The sequence below is a fragment of the Miniopterus natalensis genome, chromosome 19 (genome assembly GCF_054644295.1).
Source record: "Miniopterus natalensis isolate mMinNat1 chromosome 19, mMinNat1.hap1, whole genome shotgun sequence".
Taxonomy (NCBI): Eukaryota; Metazoa; Chordata; class Mammalia; order Chiroptera; family Miniopteridae; genus Miniopterus; species Miniopterus natalensis.
In genome coordinates this window covers 35,003,142-35,022,042 of record NC_142099.1, presented here as the reverse complement: position 1 = coordinate 35,022,042, position 18,901 = coordinate 35,003,142, and the positions used below count along the sequence as shown (strand labels likewise).

The following is an 18,901-nucleotide window of genomic DNA, read 5'->3' as shown; positions in this document are numbered from 1 at the left end:
AAAAGCACCTGCAAGTTAGAAAGGGGAGTTTTCATTTTAAGTACACACCACTCTCCTCCCCGTTCTTTAGAAAGAAAAGGAAATTCTACTGTTCTTTAAATTCAGATTCAGCAATTCCAGCTTGAACAGCCAGTCCCGGCCAACTGGTCTGCCCGGGGCCGCGCGAGCCCCTTCAAGCGCACAGCGAAGCCCAATGGGCGCGGCTCCAGGCGCTCGCCGGTTTCCCAGGCTCGTCGCGAGCTGCGCGCTGCCTCGCCAGCCTCCTCTCTGCTTTCACAGCCCAGCGCTCAGGCTGTTCAGTGCAGTTTCCTTCCAGCCTGGTGGTTCATCAGTGCTCCCCGGAATGCTTCCTCTTACACTTGGTGGTCTCTCAAGCCAATTTTATTTTTCTGTAAAGTTTCCCCTTACAACCCTGCCACCACCACCCCTACGCGCGCGCGCGCACACACACGCAGTGTGCCAAATTCTGTGTGATACAATTCTAATTCTGCTGTGTCATATAGCAACCATCTCTCTGTATCTGTTAGTATTTGTTTCCATGTCTGTTTTCCCTTGGGTGGTAGGAGTTGTATTTTATATTATTCTCATGGCCTGGCACATATTAGGTGCTTAATGTCTGATGAGTGAATGAATGAAAGCATGAAGACAGGAAGGCACCACAATGAGAAAGGAAGGAACTTGTGTGTCTGGAGAAAGCCTGTTGTTTCTATAGTTGTTTCTCATACTGGCTCGGCTCCAAAGGGAGAGGCAACAGGCTTATTGAAGAATAGGTTGGATTTAGAGAAAGTCTGGAAATTCTGGAAAAAAAAGAAAGTCCATTCTGGAACTGAGAGATAGAGAGGACAGGGATCTCTAGGTGGGTAAGAATACTAAAAGGGCTCTTTTAATCTTATGGATAAAGAATTAGATGAACCAGCCCTCAAGGAAATCCATCTCCCTATGGGGGCTGGCTGGGGAAAAAAGGAGAAATCTGTCAACATAACCATGGCCTCAGTCCCAGCCCCATAAACAGTGTGCTCCATAAAGGTTGATAAAGCTATTGCCTATATGAAGCACACTGAGGGCCACCGTGGACTCCTACTGCTATAAAATAAATCACCTGCTTGCCACAAAATAGTTGTCCCTGCCTAATAGGCCAGACAGGCCACCATTCTCAGGGGCAGGTAACAGAGGCAGAGACATGGTCTCTAGAAGGCGATTGCTGAGCTGCACGTGTTCCTTGAGGGTATTAGAAGAACTCTGGGTGTCCAATGAAATAAAATAGATTTGATTTCCACCATTACAACCTAAGTTAATTAGCTACTTATCACCTCAGTGGGCATGAGGGCTCATTTTAAAGGGGTTGAGGCACAGGATCAGAGTTAGTAGGAGGAGACAATAGCACACAGAAGACACAAACAAATCTTCAGGGTCTGTGAAGGAAAGGTGAGTCACCAGATCAGGAGCATTGCCTGGTATTTCAATATACCTCTCATTCTATCTTCACAACACATGGTAGGGTAGATTATTTAATAACAAAATATTTTTATAACCAATAGTGACCATTTATGAGGACTTACCATATGTTCACTTTACTTAAATTATCTTATTTAGTCCTTACAACCCTAATAAGTTTAAAGACAAGAAAGTGAAGACTTAAAGAAGTTAAATCTGTTCAAGGTCAAACGAGTTTTAAGTAGTATAGCTTAGATTTAAACCCAAGTCTCTTCATTCTTAACTACAGTATTACATAGCTTATTTGTTATCTGAGCCTTGGGGTAGTTATGACTTGCCCAAGGCCACTAGCTAATAAATGGCAGACCTGGGGCTTCAGTCTAGGCTTATGTGCTTCCCAAACCCACACATTTTACACAGGAGGTTAGAGCACATCCCCAGTGGGAGAGTCACAGAAAACACTTCAAATACTTCAAAACTTGCCTTCCAGGAACTCAATCATATAAAGTCTCACCTCAGGAGAACCAAAGATAACCTTTCACCATTCCTAAGCAGTCTGTATCCTAGGGGACTCAAAAAGAACTGAAAGTCATTTGACACTGAACTTTATTTGTTCTGGCCATCTGATATACTGTCCACCATGCTGGGAAACAGAGACAATGCCCTCTGCAAAAGGCCAGAGGCATGCCAAAGTAAATACTGTGGGCCTCAAGGACAGCCCTGAAGGACAGATTCTGTGTTTGCTGGTCAGATGCCTGGTCAGGTCTCCTCTCTTCTCAGTTCTAAATGGGTGCTGCACCCTGGAGACCAATAACTGGCTTTGGTATCCAATGTCTTGATTACAAAGAAATATAAGTTACCCAGTTGTTAACGAGAATCAAATTCTCTTAACTGGCTGTGACAGAAAAATGGGAGGGGGTGGGGCGGATCCAGAGATAGAAATTAACTTGAGAATTTCTAGTAAATAGGCAGGGGCTGGAAAAGTGATTCCACCAGAGAAGCGCTACAAAGTGTGACTGGAATTGCCCCAGAAACATTTTCCTAAGAGCTGTTTGTGCTGAACAACCAGTGCTGAGCAGGGAGGGCTTGGTCCCCAGAGACTTCCTGCCACTCACTCCAGCTTCCTCCCTAATGCAGACCCCACTCATGCAGACTCCAGGGGCTGCTGCTTCCCGGAGCTGACAAGGTGAAAGGGTTTCCCGCCATCAAGCAGCAATCCTTTCCCTTCTCTGTAGCTTACAGAGGGCTCAGAAGTGTGTGAGGCTGGAGACAGGAGACAATACTGCCTGGGGCATCCGGGCTTCTCTGCTATTCCGGCTCCAGCCACCTGGGGGACCCTGGCTCTAGAGAATCGGGCGCCTGGCTTTGCTCCTGGGGAATGGTGCTGGTGGGAAGCCCACGGCCAGCAGGCCTGGAGCTGCGCTGTTGCACCAGCACCTGAGGGCGGGCGAGTGCACCGCGAGTCTCAGGTTTCAGGGGGATGGCAGTTGCCTGTCTAAAGGCTTCTCTGTTCCTTGGAATTGTACAGAATGTCTCCTGTGGCTTTTCCTCCTCCCTCTTTTTTCCTGTTGACTCTCCCCGGTTGGCTTTCTGAATCACCAGACTCCAGAGGAAAGCAGCAGATGTTGACTTTACTTCTTTCAAGCCAACGTCAGCTCCCTCCTGTGGCGCGGGGAGCAGGCAGGAAGACGAGAGGCAGGGACCAGAGGAGGATAAGCCCCGTCCTTTCCAAGCTGTGCAGGAGAAGGTGCAGGGAGCCTGAAAGGAGTCAGGGCCCCAGACAGAACATTCTTGATTCCTGAGGACAGAGCAAGGCCCCGTGCTGGCTGTGGAGCCGTGGCCGTGAGGAGAAAAGCAGACAGTGGGAGTGCTCCTAGTCTGGGCGCCAGCCCTTCTTGTCTGAGGTAAGGCCTCATCTCCTGCCAGCAGCTTCCTCATGACTCAGAAGTCAAGTCAGGGTTCAGGTCGGGAGACAGCCCAGAGGCTCATTCTTGTCCCATCTGAGCCCCCGAGCCTCTGCTCTTTTGCAAGTCTTTTGGAGAAGCTTCCAGGGAGGACTTTCTAGGACTTTATTCTACATTCATTGCTCCAGTTTCTCTTCTCTTTTTTCTTCCTCGGGGATCTTCTTACGGGCAAAGAAGCCAAGCTGTAGAGGAAGAGATAAGAGTTGTCAAATGCCCCTCCTGGGAACCTTGCCAACAACCCTCAGACTTATCTGAAGTTTTCACTTTGGTTCTGCTTCCAAATTTACTTTATTTGGTTCAAATTTATTTTATTTGGCTTAGTTTAATTCAATATTTGTGGGAGTACAGAGGAGATCCAGGCATGACACCCACAGCCTGCCCAGCACAAACCCAGTTTTGCCTGCTACAATTGAGGATCCCTCAACTCATGGGTACTATGCCCCAAACTTCTAACTAGAGCCATGCTTACCTTCCAAAGGCAGAAGACAAGGAAAGCCAGCAGCAGCAGTCCTCCCAGGATACTACCAATAAGGATCCACAGGGAAATGAGGACAGGGCGAGTCTGGATCACCTCCAGGAGGCTCTGTATGGGGAGGAGAACTGTCTTTTACCTGCACCCTTTCACCCAGCAAGCCTCATCCCACATTAAAGCAAAGCCATCCTCAAGATAGAAGACTAAAAGGAATGAAACTGAGGCAGGAATGGAAGCAGTGGGACCCCAGCATCCTGATTTGTCACTTCTGACTCCTTGATTGCTGCCTAATGGAGACACTTCTATTCTGAAAAAAGCCCACAAGTGTCCTTTCCCCATCCCCACCCTCACTATTTCCACAGCTCTCAGACTCAGCCTCCAGCCCTCACCTCACTCCAACGGGAAGCTTCAGGCAGTTTTAGGACACTGCCCTCCTCAGTTCCCAGCTCGAAGGTGCTGACCACTGTCAGAGACTTGAATTTGGCCTGTGGAACAAGTGGATGGGAAGACATTTAATGTGAGCCATCATTAGGTAGTGTGGCAACTGGAACAACTTTCAGGACTCTCAAGACCAGAAGTAAAGGTTGGAGACCAATGGGGAAAGAGAAGAAGAGATATAGATGGAAAGCCATGGGTCCTTCATTATGACGTTGGCTCTACCTGAAATGCACCCAACTTCCCTTTGGTTAACCCCTACCCCTCTTTAGGTTGAAGTTTAGACATCATCTCCTCTCGGAATTAGGAAAGTGTTTCCTCTTAACCCCCACCACCCCTAATAAGGTTATAATATTCTGTTTATTTTTCTGTCTTTTAGCACTGAATTATAAGGTCCTTGACGTCAAGAGCTATGTCTTTTTTGTTGTTGTTAACCTTCACCAGAGGATATATTTTTTCCCATTGGTTTTTCAGAGAGAGGAGAGAGAGAGGGGGGAACATCAGTGTGAACATTGACTGGTTGCCTCCTGCATGCACACCGACCAGGGGCATGGAGCAAACCTGCAACCCAGGTATGTGCCCTTGACCGGGAATCAAACCTGAGACTCTTCAGTGCATGCATGGGTCAACACTCTAACCACTGAGCCACACCGGCCAGGGCAAGGGCTATATATTATTAATTATGTGTCTCTAGCCCTGGTTGCTGTGGCTCAGTTGGCTGAGTGTTGTCCTGTGCACTGAAGGGTTGCTTGCTCAGTTCCTGGTCAGGGTACATGCCCAGGTTGTGGGTTGGATACCCGGTCAGGGTGCATCAGATCGATGCTTCTCTCTCTCTCTTTCCCTCTCTCTTCCTGTCTCTCTAAAATCAATACAAATATAATTTTAAGAAAAATCTTTAATTATGTGTTCCTAGTATCTAGTACCTAGCACAGTGTCAAATACTTAATGGTTTCTCAATAAATCTTTGTTTAAAAGAATAAATAGCCCGTCTGGGTGTGGCTCAGTGGTTAAGCATCGACCTAGGATCCAGGCGATCGGGGTTTGATTCCCGGTCAGGGCACATGCCCGGGTTGCGGGCTGCAGCCGATCAGTGACTCTCTCATCATTGATGTTTCTATCTCCCTCTCTCCCTCTTCTTTCCTCTCTCTGAAATAAAAAAAGATATATTTAAAAAAAAAAAAAAAAGAATAAATAAATGCCCTGGCTTGGTAGCTCAGCTGGTTAGAGAGTTGTCCCAATACATCAAGGTTGTGGGTTCAATCCCGAGTAAGGGCACATACAAGAATCAACCAATGAAAGCATAAATAAGTGGAACAACAAATCCATGCTTCTCTCTCTCCTCCTCCCTTCCTTTCTCTTTCTCTCTAAAATTAATCAATTTTTTTTAAAAAAAGAGAATAGATTAATGAATTAAAAAGAGAATACCAAAGAGAGATAAAGAGAGAAGCAGACTTAGAGAGGAATGGTCTGTCAGAGTTAACTTCCCTTAAAACATATGCCTGCCTCCCAGGGATATTGTGTTATTCCAAGTAGATGGTATATGGGGATGCACAGTAAAAACCCCTAGTACTAAATAGCTGTTATAATTAAGATGTCATTTCCCTGCTCAGGAATTCACACTGACTCCTAACTGCCAATTATATTAAGTTCAGTAGGAACTTACCCTCCGGAAAAATTCATTGTGAACCAGTCTCAGTAGCCCAACAGAGACCTCGGTCCCCTTTGCGAGCCGCCCAAGGTGGCACCTCACGACCTGACACTGAGTATTGCTCCTGTTCTATCACAAGAGAGAGGCAGGTCGGGACCTGGGTGGGAAGATCTTCCACTTCCCACTCCAGGCTCCACCCCCAACCCGAGGCCTCCAAACTCTCCTGCTCCCATTTTGAGCACATCTTTCACATTCTTGTGACTCATACCAGTCTGCCTGTGTGCTGAAGCTCCTCTGGGTGTACACGGGGCTCTGGGGGCTCCGTCAGATTCTGCACTGTGCAGCTTGCCTAGAGAAAGATGGGACTTAGGGATTCTCTTGATGGTGAGAGGCCAGCCACTCCAGCTGAGCAGCAGGTACCACTCACACTCTTGTAGTAGTGTAATCCCTTTCTTTCTTCTCAAAGAAGCCACATATGTAAAAGAAAGGTCTCCCAGGGGGAGGAGTCCTGAGAGCAGTGACCCAGCAGATAAGGAACTGGTGAGTCCACCAGATCAAGGGGGGAGGGCTCCACATACCCCCAGCCCAGACTCACATTGTTAGTGATGACTTGAGACAGTGACAGGAAGTAATTGCCCCCATGGGCCACGGCTGGAAGGAAAGCTGAGATGATGAGACCACTGACCACATAGCAGCCAAGGTTCTGAACCTGAGAGGAGAATTGGAGATGGGAAGAGGCAGGACACAGAAGACCCTTCCTCATCTGTCCCCTTTTACCCTAGATTCCACTGAAATCTAAGGGAGATGTCTTTTTCCCAGGACTCCTCCCCCTTCCCCTGCTCATGCCAAGGCCCCTCCAGCTTCTCACCCTGAGAGTGGTTTTAAATTCAGGACCAGGACCCACTGGGAGTGTCCCATATGGATGGACCTCATAGCGGTGCATAGTGGACTCACTGCGTGGACACCAAATCAGGAAGCACATGGCCACAGTCATGACACAGAGACAGGGGCACATGGTCAGCATACATATATGGATTCAGGGAAGGCCGAGCCAGCACACAGATAGAGAGATGGGGTACATAGAGAAGACAGAAATGGGACATGACAGACTAACAAACTTTATGGCCATATCCCCTACCCCTAAGCCCACTCCGATCCCCAGGCCCAGCAAAGCCCCATACCTAGGAGGAAAGTAAGATGCTTAAAAGAGAAGGTTTCGCATGAGTGGAACTGGGAGCAAAGAGATGAAGCAGCCCCAAGGGTTTGGGTTTTGGAGACACTGAAGCACATAAAGGGAGAGGTGGAAACATAAAGAGTGAGTCTGAGGTCAGAACGGGGCGGGGCTCCCAGAGGGCAACCAAGCCATACCTGGAGAAGAGAAGGTGAGGTTCGTATTGTATGTAGGCTGACGTCTGGGCTGTGTTATCTTGCAGGGTCTCGTTTCTCTCCAGGCTGTTGCTGTGGGGCGGTGGGGAGAGGCTGACATCCTGTCTCAGATACCCCCCTTGGGAGCAGAGGGGTCAATGCTATTTATCCCCCCTCCTCCAACACACACACCACCACAGCCTCCAAGGCCCCACAGGAGGGGGCTGGGAGGAGGTTCCCTTTGTTCTCACCTGGTGGCAGTCAGCCTCACAAGGACCTGGCTCAGGAGGGAGGAGCAGCTAAACTCAAACTCTAGCAGAAAGGTCACCTGGAGGCAGGAGACACGGGGTCATGAGAGATTCCTGCTTCCCGGGCAACTACAGAGGAACAGGAGCCCTTGCGAGCCTCCTTCTCTAGGCTCCCAGGCCCTGCCCATTCCAGATTCCAGCTCCCGCTCTCTCAGAGCCCCTTTCTCATCTGGGCCCCAACTCACCTTGGCTCCAGTCTGAAAGACAGGGTGTCCCACGCTGCAGAGGCGGGCATGAGGGGAAGGGGCTGCACATTCCACCTTCACAGACCTGTCCCTCTGAGAGCAGAGACATGGGGGCAGAGGCTGGAGCTGGAACGGCAACTGCCATCCTGCCCACAGCCCCTAAACACTGAGCCTCTCTCTAGAGTCCCTCCTAGCTGAGGGACAATACCCCAGTCCTCTCCCTCTTTCTCTGACTCTTCCCAACCCCCCCCCCCACACACACACACCTGAGGAGTGAAACTGGCCAGGTGAAGGTTTCTAGAGAAGCTGAGGCTCAGGCTAGTGTTGTAGGCATTTTCCTTCCTGTTCTCCAGAGTTGCTGACACCAGCACTTTCTGCCGACCACCATGAACCAAGAACGGGTCCTTCCTAGGAGTGGTGGAGAGGGGACAACTCAGGAGTTGAAGGAATGCCAAAAGCCTCACTTCTGTTTTTCTATTCCCTTCCAGTCTGGCTCAGGTCGCCCTGGTTTGGCCAGTTCATGTCCATCCCACCTGGGGCCTCTGATGTCCATATTAGCTCGAAGCACCAGGTCTGTGACACATTCGTTGTCATGGCCACAGTCCTTAGAGAAGGGGACCTGGAGGAGAGAAAAGGGGCTAAGGACTGAGAAGAAGACAAGGAGAAAGAATAGAATTGAGAGAAAAGTGAGAAGGGAAGGGTGGGTGCCCAGTCAGATTTTCACTGTGATCTCACGTCTCCTCCCTCCCCTTTCTTTTGAGTTCACTGGGAAGGCCTGTGTTGGGACCGAGGGACAGGGCAGGGCTTGGTGCTGCTGACCAGCTTTCGTATGGAGGTGAGTGAGCCCTCATCCAGCACAGGCCCTGGCTTCGTGGTGTTGTCCAAAGCAAAGGTCACAGTCAAGGCCACTGGCCGGAGGTAATCTGATGTATCCTGAGGGAAACCAGAGTCGAGGATCATGGGGAGCCAGGGTTGGGGTATAGCCCAGACTCCTGCAGAATGTGAGAATTACAATGATCATTTACTGAGCACTTTCTGTGTGTTGGGCACTGTCCTAAGATTTTAGCAATACTATCATATTTACTTCTTTTTAAAAAATATTTTTATTGATTGATTTGAGAGAGAGAGGAAGAGAGAGAGAGAAATACATCGATTTGTTGTTCCTCCCATTCATGCATCATTGGTTGTTTCCTATATGTGCCCTGACTGGGGATCAAACCTGCAACCTTGGCATACTGGGGTGATGCTCTGACCAACTGAGCTGCTGGCCAGGGCCACATTTACTTCTACTACAACCCCTGTGATTCAGTTATTATTATTATCCTCCATGCACCCCTGCTTTGCAGGCAAGGAAACTGAGGCTTGCAGGTTATGTGACTTTCCAGATTGCACAGATGGTAAATGGCAGAGTTAGAATTCAAACCCAGATCAGTCCGACTCCAAAGTCTGAATTTCTGAAAATCCAGCAGAAATTCCTTCTCTGATCCAGCCTTCCCCTCCTTCCCAGGCCCCGATGCAAAGCAGTCCCTACCCCTCCTCACCAGCACATGGAAGTATAGCTGCTCACAAGTGACATTCCCCACACTGAGCTGGAGTCGCTTAGGGGAGAGCCTTTGGCCAGAGCCGTCAAACGCTGCACGGGCCCCCGCTGTCCACTCATCCAGTGATGCTGTGAACTGCATATCTGAGTGGGGCAGGTGAGAGTGAGGGTCCAGAGGGCCCAGAGACCAAGGCAGGCAAGGGGTTGAGAGTTGCCCACGATGCACTGCAGTCACTCACAGAATCTGCGATGCCAGCGGCCAGGAGTACGGGAGGTCACTTGGAAGCAAAGCACTGCAGAGAGGCAGGCTGCCTCCTGGCCTCGCCGCATGCAGTCTCTCTGAACCACACTGATGGCCGGTGGGGTCACAACCAGTGAAGGGGCCAGGCGGACAATGGGCCGGGAGCTAGGAACAGGTGGGAAAGAAATTCTAGCAGCGGGAGGAAAGACCTTGAGAAAGTCAACGCCCAGCGTTTGCCTCCTTGAGGTCAAAGGAAAGAATGCGGGGCTAGGTGTACATGTGTCACCCTCCCCTCAACCTTTTGACAAGACAACAGCTGACATTTAATATGTACGTGTTATGTGCTAGGCTCTGTGTTAAGATCTCTACATGGATTATCTCATTTAGTCCTCACAATAAGCCCATAAGGTAGGTATTATTCCCATTTAAAAAACTAGGAAATGGAGTCACAGAATAAGTTAACCAAGAAATCCAAATCTAAGCCGGTGGCTCCAAATCTCTTGCTTTTAACAGCCATGCTATGCTGTCCACTGTTACCTGAAATGGGACCACTCACCTGAGCAGGATGGCTGCCCCTTGGGCACCCACAGCCACATCTACCAGGTCATCTCCATCCAGATCTAACCGGCCATCCACACTTCGACCAAAGTAGCTGAGGGCCTGTGGCATGGAGATAGCAGCGATCCGCTGAGAGGGAGAGAAGGGTGATTGAACAGGGACTCACACACCAGGTTATGCAGGCCTCCCACCTGGCTCCTGATTCTTTCACCAAGCGTGGGAGGAATAGGGGGACTCGCCTGTGGTCAGGAGTCCCTAGTATAGCAGCCTGTATCCTACCCTCCGCCTCATCTTTTCACCATAGTAGTCCCTCCTTTCCCACAGTTTCACTTTCTGCTGTTCCCCATGGCCAACCATGGTCTGAATATCTAATAAACAACCCCAGAAATAAACAACTCATAAGTTTTAAACTGTGTGACATTCTGAGTAGTGGGATAGAATCTTACGCTGTCCCACTCTGTCCCGCCTGGGATATGAATTATCCCTTTGTCCGATGTATCCACACTGAATATGTGCCCCACTGTTATGTGACCCACTGAATATGTGACTCACTTAGTAGTCGTCTTAGCTATCAGATCAATTGTGAAGGTATCACACTGCTTTGTTTAAGTAACCCTTATATTTAATAATGCCACATTCACATAACTTTCATTATAGTATATTGTTATAATTGTTCTATTTTATTATTGTTGTTAATCTCTTACTGTACATAATTTATAAATTAAATTTTATCACAGGTATGTATGTATAGGAACAAATATATAACATAGTATATAGAAAGTTTGGTACTATCTGCAGTTTCAGGTATCCTTTGGAGGCCTTGGAACGTATCCCCGTGGGTAAGGGGGGGCTACTGTACTAACAAAAAAGCATTTGTTCAGTTTGCTCTCAAGTCCAGGGGAGTATTGATAAGCAAAGAGTACATCTCCCTTCCCCTTCCTCCCACCATGCCCCTGCTTTATTTGGGCACTCCTGACCTGGGCAGGACGGGGCCTGACTCCATGCTGGGTCCCATGATAAAGGTACAGTGCTCCATGGTGCCCATCCTCCAGGGGTGCCCCCACAGCCACATCAGCAAAACCGTCTTGGTTCAGATCAGGAAGCGCACCCATGGCAAAACCAAACCGAGCATCCTGGGAGGGTTCTGGATGAAGTGTTCCCTGGAGCGTTAGCAAGGACTGCTGGTGGAGCGAGTAGAAAAGAGATGCTGATCTGATAGTCCCAACCTCTCAGCAAGCCCTCAAATATAACCTGCCTTCCCTCCCTCCCTTGAGCACCGGTAAACAAGTTCTAGGGGATCCCAGCAAGTCTCACCTGACCCACCAGATACACATAAACACGTCCTGTCTCCTTGTTCTGGGGTCCCAGAAACATGGGGGCAGCCACAAGTAAGACATCAGTTGTTCCATCACCATCTGTATCCAATGGGCAGAGCTCACTGCCAAAGTATGAGCCAATCTGGGGAGTGGTGAACCCAGAGAAAAGGGAAGATGATTGTGAACAATGGGAAGCACTCATCAGCCTGTGAATCTGGTTCTCACAGCCCTGACAGATTGCCAACCAGAATTCAGCACGGACTCTTCAGGCCCCTCTCTTGCCCCTTTACTCTCTTCCCCTACAGGCTGATTTCCCTCAGATGCCCTACCTGCTCCCCCTGGAGGCTCTGGGCCACCCTCACAGCCCCGTCTTTCTTAAGCTGGAAGGCGATGACCTTTCCTCGATGTCTAAACCGAGGAGCCCCTGAGAGAAAGAGGCGTTGTCCACCCCTCAAGATCATGGAGGAAACAGAGTAACCTAGAAGTGTGCAAGGAGTCAGGGGCAAAAGGAAAAGATCCGGTCAGAATGGGAGAGTTCGCTAGAGGCATGGGGGCGGCCCCAGGCATCAGGGAGAAATTGCATAAGTTAGGAGGCAGTATCTCATACCCCTGCTGGGGAAGCATTCCCCCACCTCCCAATCCTCTGCAAGTGCCTGCTACTCACCCAGGTAGGCTGCGTGGTTCTGCAATGCAGGGGGGAACTCATCTTCCAGGGCCGTCCGTGGGGGGAAAAGGTGGTGACCTTCTTCAAGCCATAATAACACTGAGCCCCCCCAGTCATAGGCCCCCACCATCCCAAAGAGGATCCCATCCTGTAGGGCAGAACCAGAGAGGGTCACTGAAAAGACGGTGGGATAAGAAAGTCTCCAGGAGTGAGAGGGTCACCGAGTGTATGCTGGGGTCAGTTTGAAAGCCGTGAGCCGGCCACAATGGACATTGGTTAAAGGAGGGATATAGAAGAGCCCTGGGGTTGAAGCTGTCTGAGTCAGAGGTGGGAAGGAGTCAGAGGTTGAAAGGGGCCGTGGAGGAGTCAGGCTGTCCAACCTTTAGCCGATGAGTAGAGAAACCAATCTGAGACATCTCCAGACCAAAGGAGCTTTCATTTTCTCCGTGGGACCCTTGAGCATAAGAAAATGTTGAGGCAATATCAGGGAAGACAGTTCCCCCTGTGGCCTACTGAACTCATTCCTAAAGCCCATCTATACTCCAGAATGCCCCTTCCCCATCCTCTGTTTCCTCAAGGGTAATCATTACCCTCAAGGCCAAAGATCCGGTCTCCTAGTGCGTCCACAATGTCAGTCAGCGCAGCTTCATCTGTGACATTGAAAAAGAATCTCTCGTCTGGATCACTGGCGATAGCTCTGATTTCCCGGATGAAAGAGCTGGGGTCTCGCTGCCGCCGGAGGTAGTGACCGAGGACCTGGGGTCAGGAGGCCAAGGTGGGTCTGTTAGCTGTGCAGAGTGAGATATGAGAGCTGGTACAGAACACAGAACACAGCCCACTACAGTGAAGAAGGAAAATGTGGCTGGTGCCTGGGAAGTGGTTCATGCCTGTTTTTCTCAAGTTCCCAGTCCTCAGTGTCACCATCCCCACCCCGCTCCTTCCTTCCAGATCCAGGGTAGAGTCTCACGGCAATCCCATAGCGGGTCACTCTTCCGGCCTCACAGGCCTTTAGTGCTGAGGGAAGCTCCTCTCCGTCATGTGATTCTCCATCAGTGACAACCACCAGCAGCCTGGCAGCCTCTGGTCGGCCCCCACGGGACTGACTGAATCCTTCGGTGCTGAGAAGAGAGAAAGAAAGTGTGGTCAGATGTACACACACACACACACACATACACACACAACTCGAAAGCATCAGCAGTTCACCAAGGTCAGGCATCTCCCCAACAGTGTCTAGCATGCAGACTGGCACACAGTAAGAGCTCCAAGGCTTGACTATCAGAGAACACACAGAGTAGCATATCATCAATGCAAATAAATATAGCATTCCTTTATTTATTTATTTATTTTTACTTTTAAATTGATGTGAGAGAGAGAAAGAGAAAGGGAAAGAGGGAAGGGAGAGAGGGGAGAGAGAGAGAGATTTTTGCTGTTCTACGTATTTATGCATTTATTGGTTGATTCTTGTATGTGCCCTGACCAGGAATCAAACCTACAACCTTGGTGTATTGGGTTGATGCTCTAACCAACTGAGCTACCTGGCCAAAGCTACAAGTATAAAATTCATTCAGCCCTAGCTGGTTTGGCTCTGTGGTTAGAGCGTCAGGCCGTGGACTGAAGGGCCCGGGTTTGATTCCCAGTCAGGGGCACGTACCTCTGGTGCAGGCTCAATCCCTGGCCCCAGTCGGAGTGCGTGTGGGAGGCAACCAATCGATGTGTCTCTCTCACATCGATGTTTCTTTCTCTTTCTCTTCCACTCTCTCTGAAAAGCAATGGAAAAAATATCCTCAGGCGAGGATTTAAAAATTTAAATAATTCATTCATTCCTACATTAATCTAGCAAATAGAGCATTTGGGAGGACAAGTATTAAGGGAATGTAGAATAAAGACGAATGGTCAGGCCAGGCTAGTCTTTCCAAAATGAGTTTGAATTGAATCATGTTTGGAAAATGAGCTAGAACGTGAGTGGTGGAGAGCCTGAGGGCCAAGATCCAGGTGGGAGTGGAAGAATCGAGAGAGACAGTTCTGTCTGCAGAGATAAATAAAGCAGAAACATGGAGAGATACATTTCTACACATTTGTAGAAATGTGACGAGAGGGAGTACAGTGACAGTGAACTTAGCTTTCCCCAGCCCCCATTAGCATTCACACAAAGATAAGCATGCCAGGAATCTTGGGGTGTACACGCTGTGCTCCAAACCCTCCCCTAGCCCTTCGAGGCCCTGCCCACTCTGCCCCACACTCCTCTCCCCTGCGCCTCACCAGGCCTCCATAATTGCTTGGGCAGTCTTAGTTTCTCGTCCCTCCCGCCGACTCAGGTTCCTTGCTGCTCTCACCACTTCTTCCTTGGTTCGGAAATCTCCCAGGGACCACTCGTGCACAGGGCTCTCACCATACTGCACCAGTCCCACCTGAGAGTAAAGCGCACAGTCCAGTGACGTGTGCATGAAGGTCAGGAGGGAGAACACAGTACGCAAAGGAGTGACGATGAGCGCCTGGATGCTGCTGAAGGCGCCACCTACATCGGTGTCCTCGCTCCCTGGCTCTCCCCTCCATGCCTGTCCTTGCCTTCTCTTACCTGTATCTGCTCTGGGTCAATAAACAGTCTTCCCACCAGTCTTCGTAGGAAAGTCTGGACTTCAGACCAGGGGTAGATGCTGTTGGAGCCATCCAAGACAATGACAACGTCCATGTATGTGGGGCAGCCTAGGAGGAGGGATGTGGTGATGCAGAGCAGAGGGCTGCAGGATACTGGGCATGAGGGCAACAGGGAAGAGGTCACGGGGGGCACGTTCAATCTAAACATTTATTAGGCACTTCTGTCATGCAAGGAAGGCAGGATGCCAGGCCCTGGGTAGATGTAGAAATGAATAAAAGAGGAGATGGGCATCCATGCAATTTACTAAAAAAGGAAGAAAAAGAACTAAGCGTTAGGTAGGGGCAGAGCACCACTCCGTGCTGTGGGGGGGGCAAAGGGGGCTAGTGCTAATGGTGGGGTCAACGGGGGCGGCAACTGGAAGATTCTGAAGACAAGATGTGTGAGGAGGGCACAATATAAGAAAAGGCATTTGGGTGGAGAACCCTTTGAACAAAAGGAGATGGAGGTACAAAAATAGATGACGCATTGGAGAATGGTGAGGTGAATGCTGTAGACAAGGGCGTGGAGGGATGTAGTGAGAGCTGAGTTTCTGAAGTTGGTTCGATCAGCTCGTGGAGTCTTAATGCCCTGGTGGAGTCTGAATTCTAATCTGTTAGGAAGCACGGAACTCACGCAGACACAGTAGGAAGCAGTGAGGATACACGCAGGCCCCGTCAAGCATTATACCCTGATGTCTCGCCCTTTTCCCATCCTGCACCCGGTTCTGAGGACTGAACCCTCAGGCCCTTCTTCTGGCTTACGTTGTGCAGTGGGTGCCAGGCTCCCCTGGGGCCTGAATGAAGCATCTACGTGAGCACATATTCCAGAACTGAAGATAGATGAACCGCAGGCACGAGACCAGAGAGGGGCACAGGCCTGGAGACAGGTGGGAGACATAGTTACTCCCAGGTTGGAAGGGCAGCCTCAGAACATGCTCCTAGTAGAAGGAGGTACTGAGACCACTCCCTGAAATCCCCCCCCCCGCTTACTTTATAGGGTTTTTAACCCCTTGAACCCCTCCACCTAGACCAGTTTCCCTTACCATACTGCTCTTTTCTCTGCCACAAACCTTCAGAGACCCTTCCACCACCCTTTCCTTAGCTCACCATGAATCCCCCATCACCATCTGTCTCTAGTAGAGACATCCCCAAGTGCATATTCACAGCAGGATGAGATGAATTTCCCAGTGGATAGTCACCTGGTTGGAGGAAGGGTAGAAGAGAATGAGATCATGGGGTCACAGATGGGGTGCTTGAATTCAGGGTGATTTTGGAAAAGTATGAGAAGAGATCAGGATCAAGTCAGGGACAAGGAGTATGTGGATACGGGGGTAAAGGTGAGGTATAGGGGATCAAAGTTACTAGCATATGAAGGTTAGGGGTTAGGAGTGAGGCATCTTCTTACCCAGGTGGCCCTTGGCACATGGGGCACTGTGGGAGCCCCCTACAGGGCAGCGGTAAATGTCTCCCCTTCGGTCACCTGAAGGCCCATCCCAGGGGGCACCCACCAGCATCCTGGGGAAGGCATGAATATACGCACAGTGTGAACATGACCTTTGAGATAGGCCAGAGGGTAAGTGCATGGGGATGGCAAATCTAGAGGCCCAGCCACTTCCAAAAGACCAGATTCGTTTAGAGTCCCATCTACCTTGCCTCCCCTTTAACAGTTCTGTCAGTCCCAGTCCCATGGCCCTCTGGTTCCCTCCTCACCATCGCTGTCCACCCCCAACATGTTGTAAAACGCTGTATCCAAATTCAGCCTCGGGTGGCCCTGGGAATAGACGTGGGCGATGCGCATCCAGGTTAAAGGGGGAACAGATACCTGGGGGCCAGGATCATAGGTTAGCAGGAAGCAGTTAGAGAGGCTGATGAATGTCCAGAGAGGCACAACCAGAGAGCAGCTGAGAAGGAAATGTTTTGCTCTAAGTCTGTCTCTCTGCTTAATACTCATAAGCGGTCCTGGCCTCTGTCAATGTCATGTACTCAGAGCTCCAAGCAAGGATGATCTTCCTGTATGTGGTCCAGCTGTCTGGCCTGTGGCCCTCTGCCATGCTAGTACACAGCTGTATTTCCATTCCAGCCCCTGAAATCTACTTTACAGACATGTCTGGTTGAGTTCCCTTTCCCACATCGCTCCTCCTACACATCTTCCTCCACAAGCCATGAGGGTTAAAAGAGGGAGAGACACTGTCTGCAGCCCCAGAACTGTCATTCCTTTCAAATTCTCCCCAAAACCAGGGCATAGGGGGGACGGAGGAGACGAAGAAACACTGAATGTCTGGATCTCTCCCCTTCTCGCCTCCCAGTGTCACTGTTACATGCTCACTTTCATTCTCCAAAGTCTAGGTCTCTGGTTCATTCCAGCCTTGGAAACCTCAGTGGTAATTAACTGGGTGGGGCCAGTTGCCTGCCCACACACATGGTTTGCCATTCATCCTCAGCAAGGGTCCCTTCACCCTAAAGTTTCCCAGAACCAGCATCCTTTCTAAACCCCACACCCTTCCAGCTGCCCCCTGCATTTCTTCCTTAACTCTCGACCCACTCTAAGGACCACCCCCAGTCATGTTCTGGCTGATTCTTCCCTCCCATCGCTTTAAAAATCAGGGCTGGTATTTTAGGAAACGAAGATTACAGGGCACTGGTGAGGAAAAATTCCAGGCCTCTGGTCTCTCCCATGGTTCTTTCCCTGACTGTGGTTTGCTCCTTCCTTTCAAGCAATCCCCTCTTAGGCCACCCCACTACCACTACCACCAATGGCTATAGCGCTGTCTCAAACCATGCTCATATCAAAAAAGTGTTTTGTATGTGAGCCTTTTTGCATCCAGGAAGATGGCAGGGCTGTATGACTAGCAACTGTCGCTCATTGGCTAGAAAAACCCAGAGTTGTGACTACACAGTCGGTTATGCCTCAGGCCCCAGAGACCACCAATGGTAGGGAGAGGCAGGGAGGGGGTAATTAGGAATCAAAATAGCCACGTGGAAGGTCACATCATGTTCCTTTTTGGTCCCCTAACTTCTCCAGAGCTTAGGACACAGGTTTTAGATAACTGAACTCAAATCTTACACAAGGCCCTGCCAATCTCAACACTGAAGCAGTCCTACGGTGTGGGCATAAGAATGCAAACATGCACACACACACACACACACACACACACACACACACACACACACAGACATACAGACACGCTAGAAATGGAGAATCAGTGTTCATCTCGCACCTTAATTCCCAAAGAATTTTAACCCTTAAGTCCCAATGCCAAACAATCCACATATCTTCAAGTCCCATTAGAAACCAAGAAGTTAGCCTCCCTCACCTGTCAGGAACATCAGGGACAAGGACAGGTGAGGGATGAGAGGCAGCTCCATGCCTGCTTGTCCTGTCCGTGTGAGAAGTCCTCTGTGCCTCTGTCCCTCTCCTTTTCTGTTTTCTTTAGTTTCCCTCCCATCCTGCCCCCTCCCACTGCCAGCTAAAAATAAAGTGGGAAGGAATGGGAGGAGTGATGGTGGGGAGCTGTGGGGAGCCCCACAGAGGAAAGGACTGAGTGATCTTCGTCTAGTTCTCTGCCTTGGTGCTGCCCCCTGGAGGCATCATGTCAATATCCAAAGAGAACACAGCTGGAGACTCTCTATGCTGTTTCTCTCAATTTTTCTATCCTGAGTTGTTTCCAGACAATAATGTTTTCTTTGGGTTTGGGATAAAAAGTAGGAGTGGGAGATGGATACTTTTTACCTCCTAACCTTATTAATCTCTACCTGAGATATAAAAAATAATTGATAACAGTGGCTTTATTTACCCAGCCACCAAGGGGAGTCCCAACATGTGAAAACACAACCAGCCCAGTCCACTTAGTTCTGCTTGTGACTCTTAGCCTGTGCTGCCTTGTGGCATTATAGTTTTTGGAGGGACTATAAACTGCTATGGCATGTGCTTTGTGGAACTAGTATAATTACTTTAACTTTAGACTCACATCTTCTCAACTAGGCTATAAACATCTGATGCGGGGGCCAAGTAGTTAAGCTTACTGTTTCTCTACCACCTAGTATTATGCCCTGCACAGTTTAGTGCTCAATACGAGTCTGCGGGTGATGATCCAGCGGCTAATACCATGAAAAATCCAAACCCTAGTGACAGAAATG

At 49.6% G+C, this 18,901-nt stretch overlaps 1 protein-coding gene across 2 annotated transcripts; it reads right to left on the bottom strand.

Annotated features, from left to right (window-relative positions):
• Positions 1-1,495: 1,495 nt before the first annotated feature.
• ITGA10 (integrin subunit alpha 10) lies at positions 1,496-18,145 on the bottom strand. 2 transcript variants are annotated; one of them, XM_016202400.2, is made up of 30 exons: positions 18,079-18,145; positions 16,475-16,586; positions 16,170-16,279; positions 15,872-15,963; positions 15,527-15,641; positions 14,706-14,833; positions 14,390-14,538; positions 13,098-13,248; positions 12,721-12,886; positions 12,511-12,584; positions 12,131-12,278; positions 11,796-11,944; positions 11,465-11,608; positions 11,128-11,331; positions 10,149-10,279; positions 9,591-9,757; positions 9,353-9,495; positions 8,631-8,744; positions 8,345-8,430; positions 8,078-8,219; positions 7,812-7,904; positions 7,570-7,646; positions 7,322-7,411; positions 6,822-6,906; positions 6,549-6,662; positions 6,222-6,302; positions 5,969-6,082; positions 4,260-4,355; positions 3,868-3,981; positions 1,496-3,580 (listed from the first exon to the last, which is right to left on the bottom strand). In XM_016202400.2, the coding sequence occupies exons 1-30, from the start codon at positions 18,128-18,130 to the stop codon at positions 3,515-3,517; spliced, it is 3,507 nt and encodes a 1,168-aa protein (XP_016057886.2). In that variant the 5' UTR covers positions 18,131-18,145; the 3' UTR covers positions 1,496-3,514. The 2 variants fall into 2 exon arrangements, with proteins under 2 accessions (XP_016057886.2, XP_016057887.2); XM_016202401.2 differs by lacking the exons at positions 15,527-15,641; positions 15,872-15,963; positions 16,170-16,279; positions 18,079-18,145 and having other exon boundaries at positions 16,475-16,708.
• Positions 18,146-18,901: the final 756 nt, after the last annotated feature.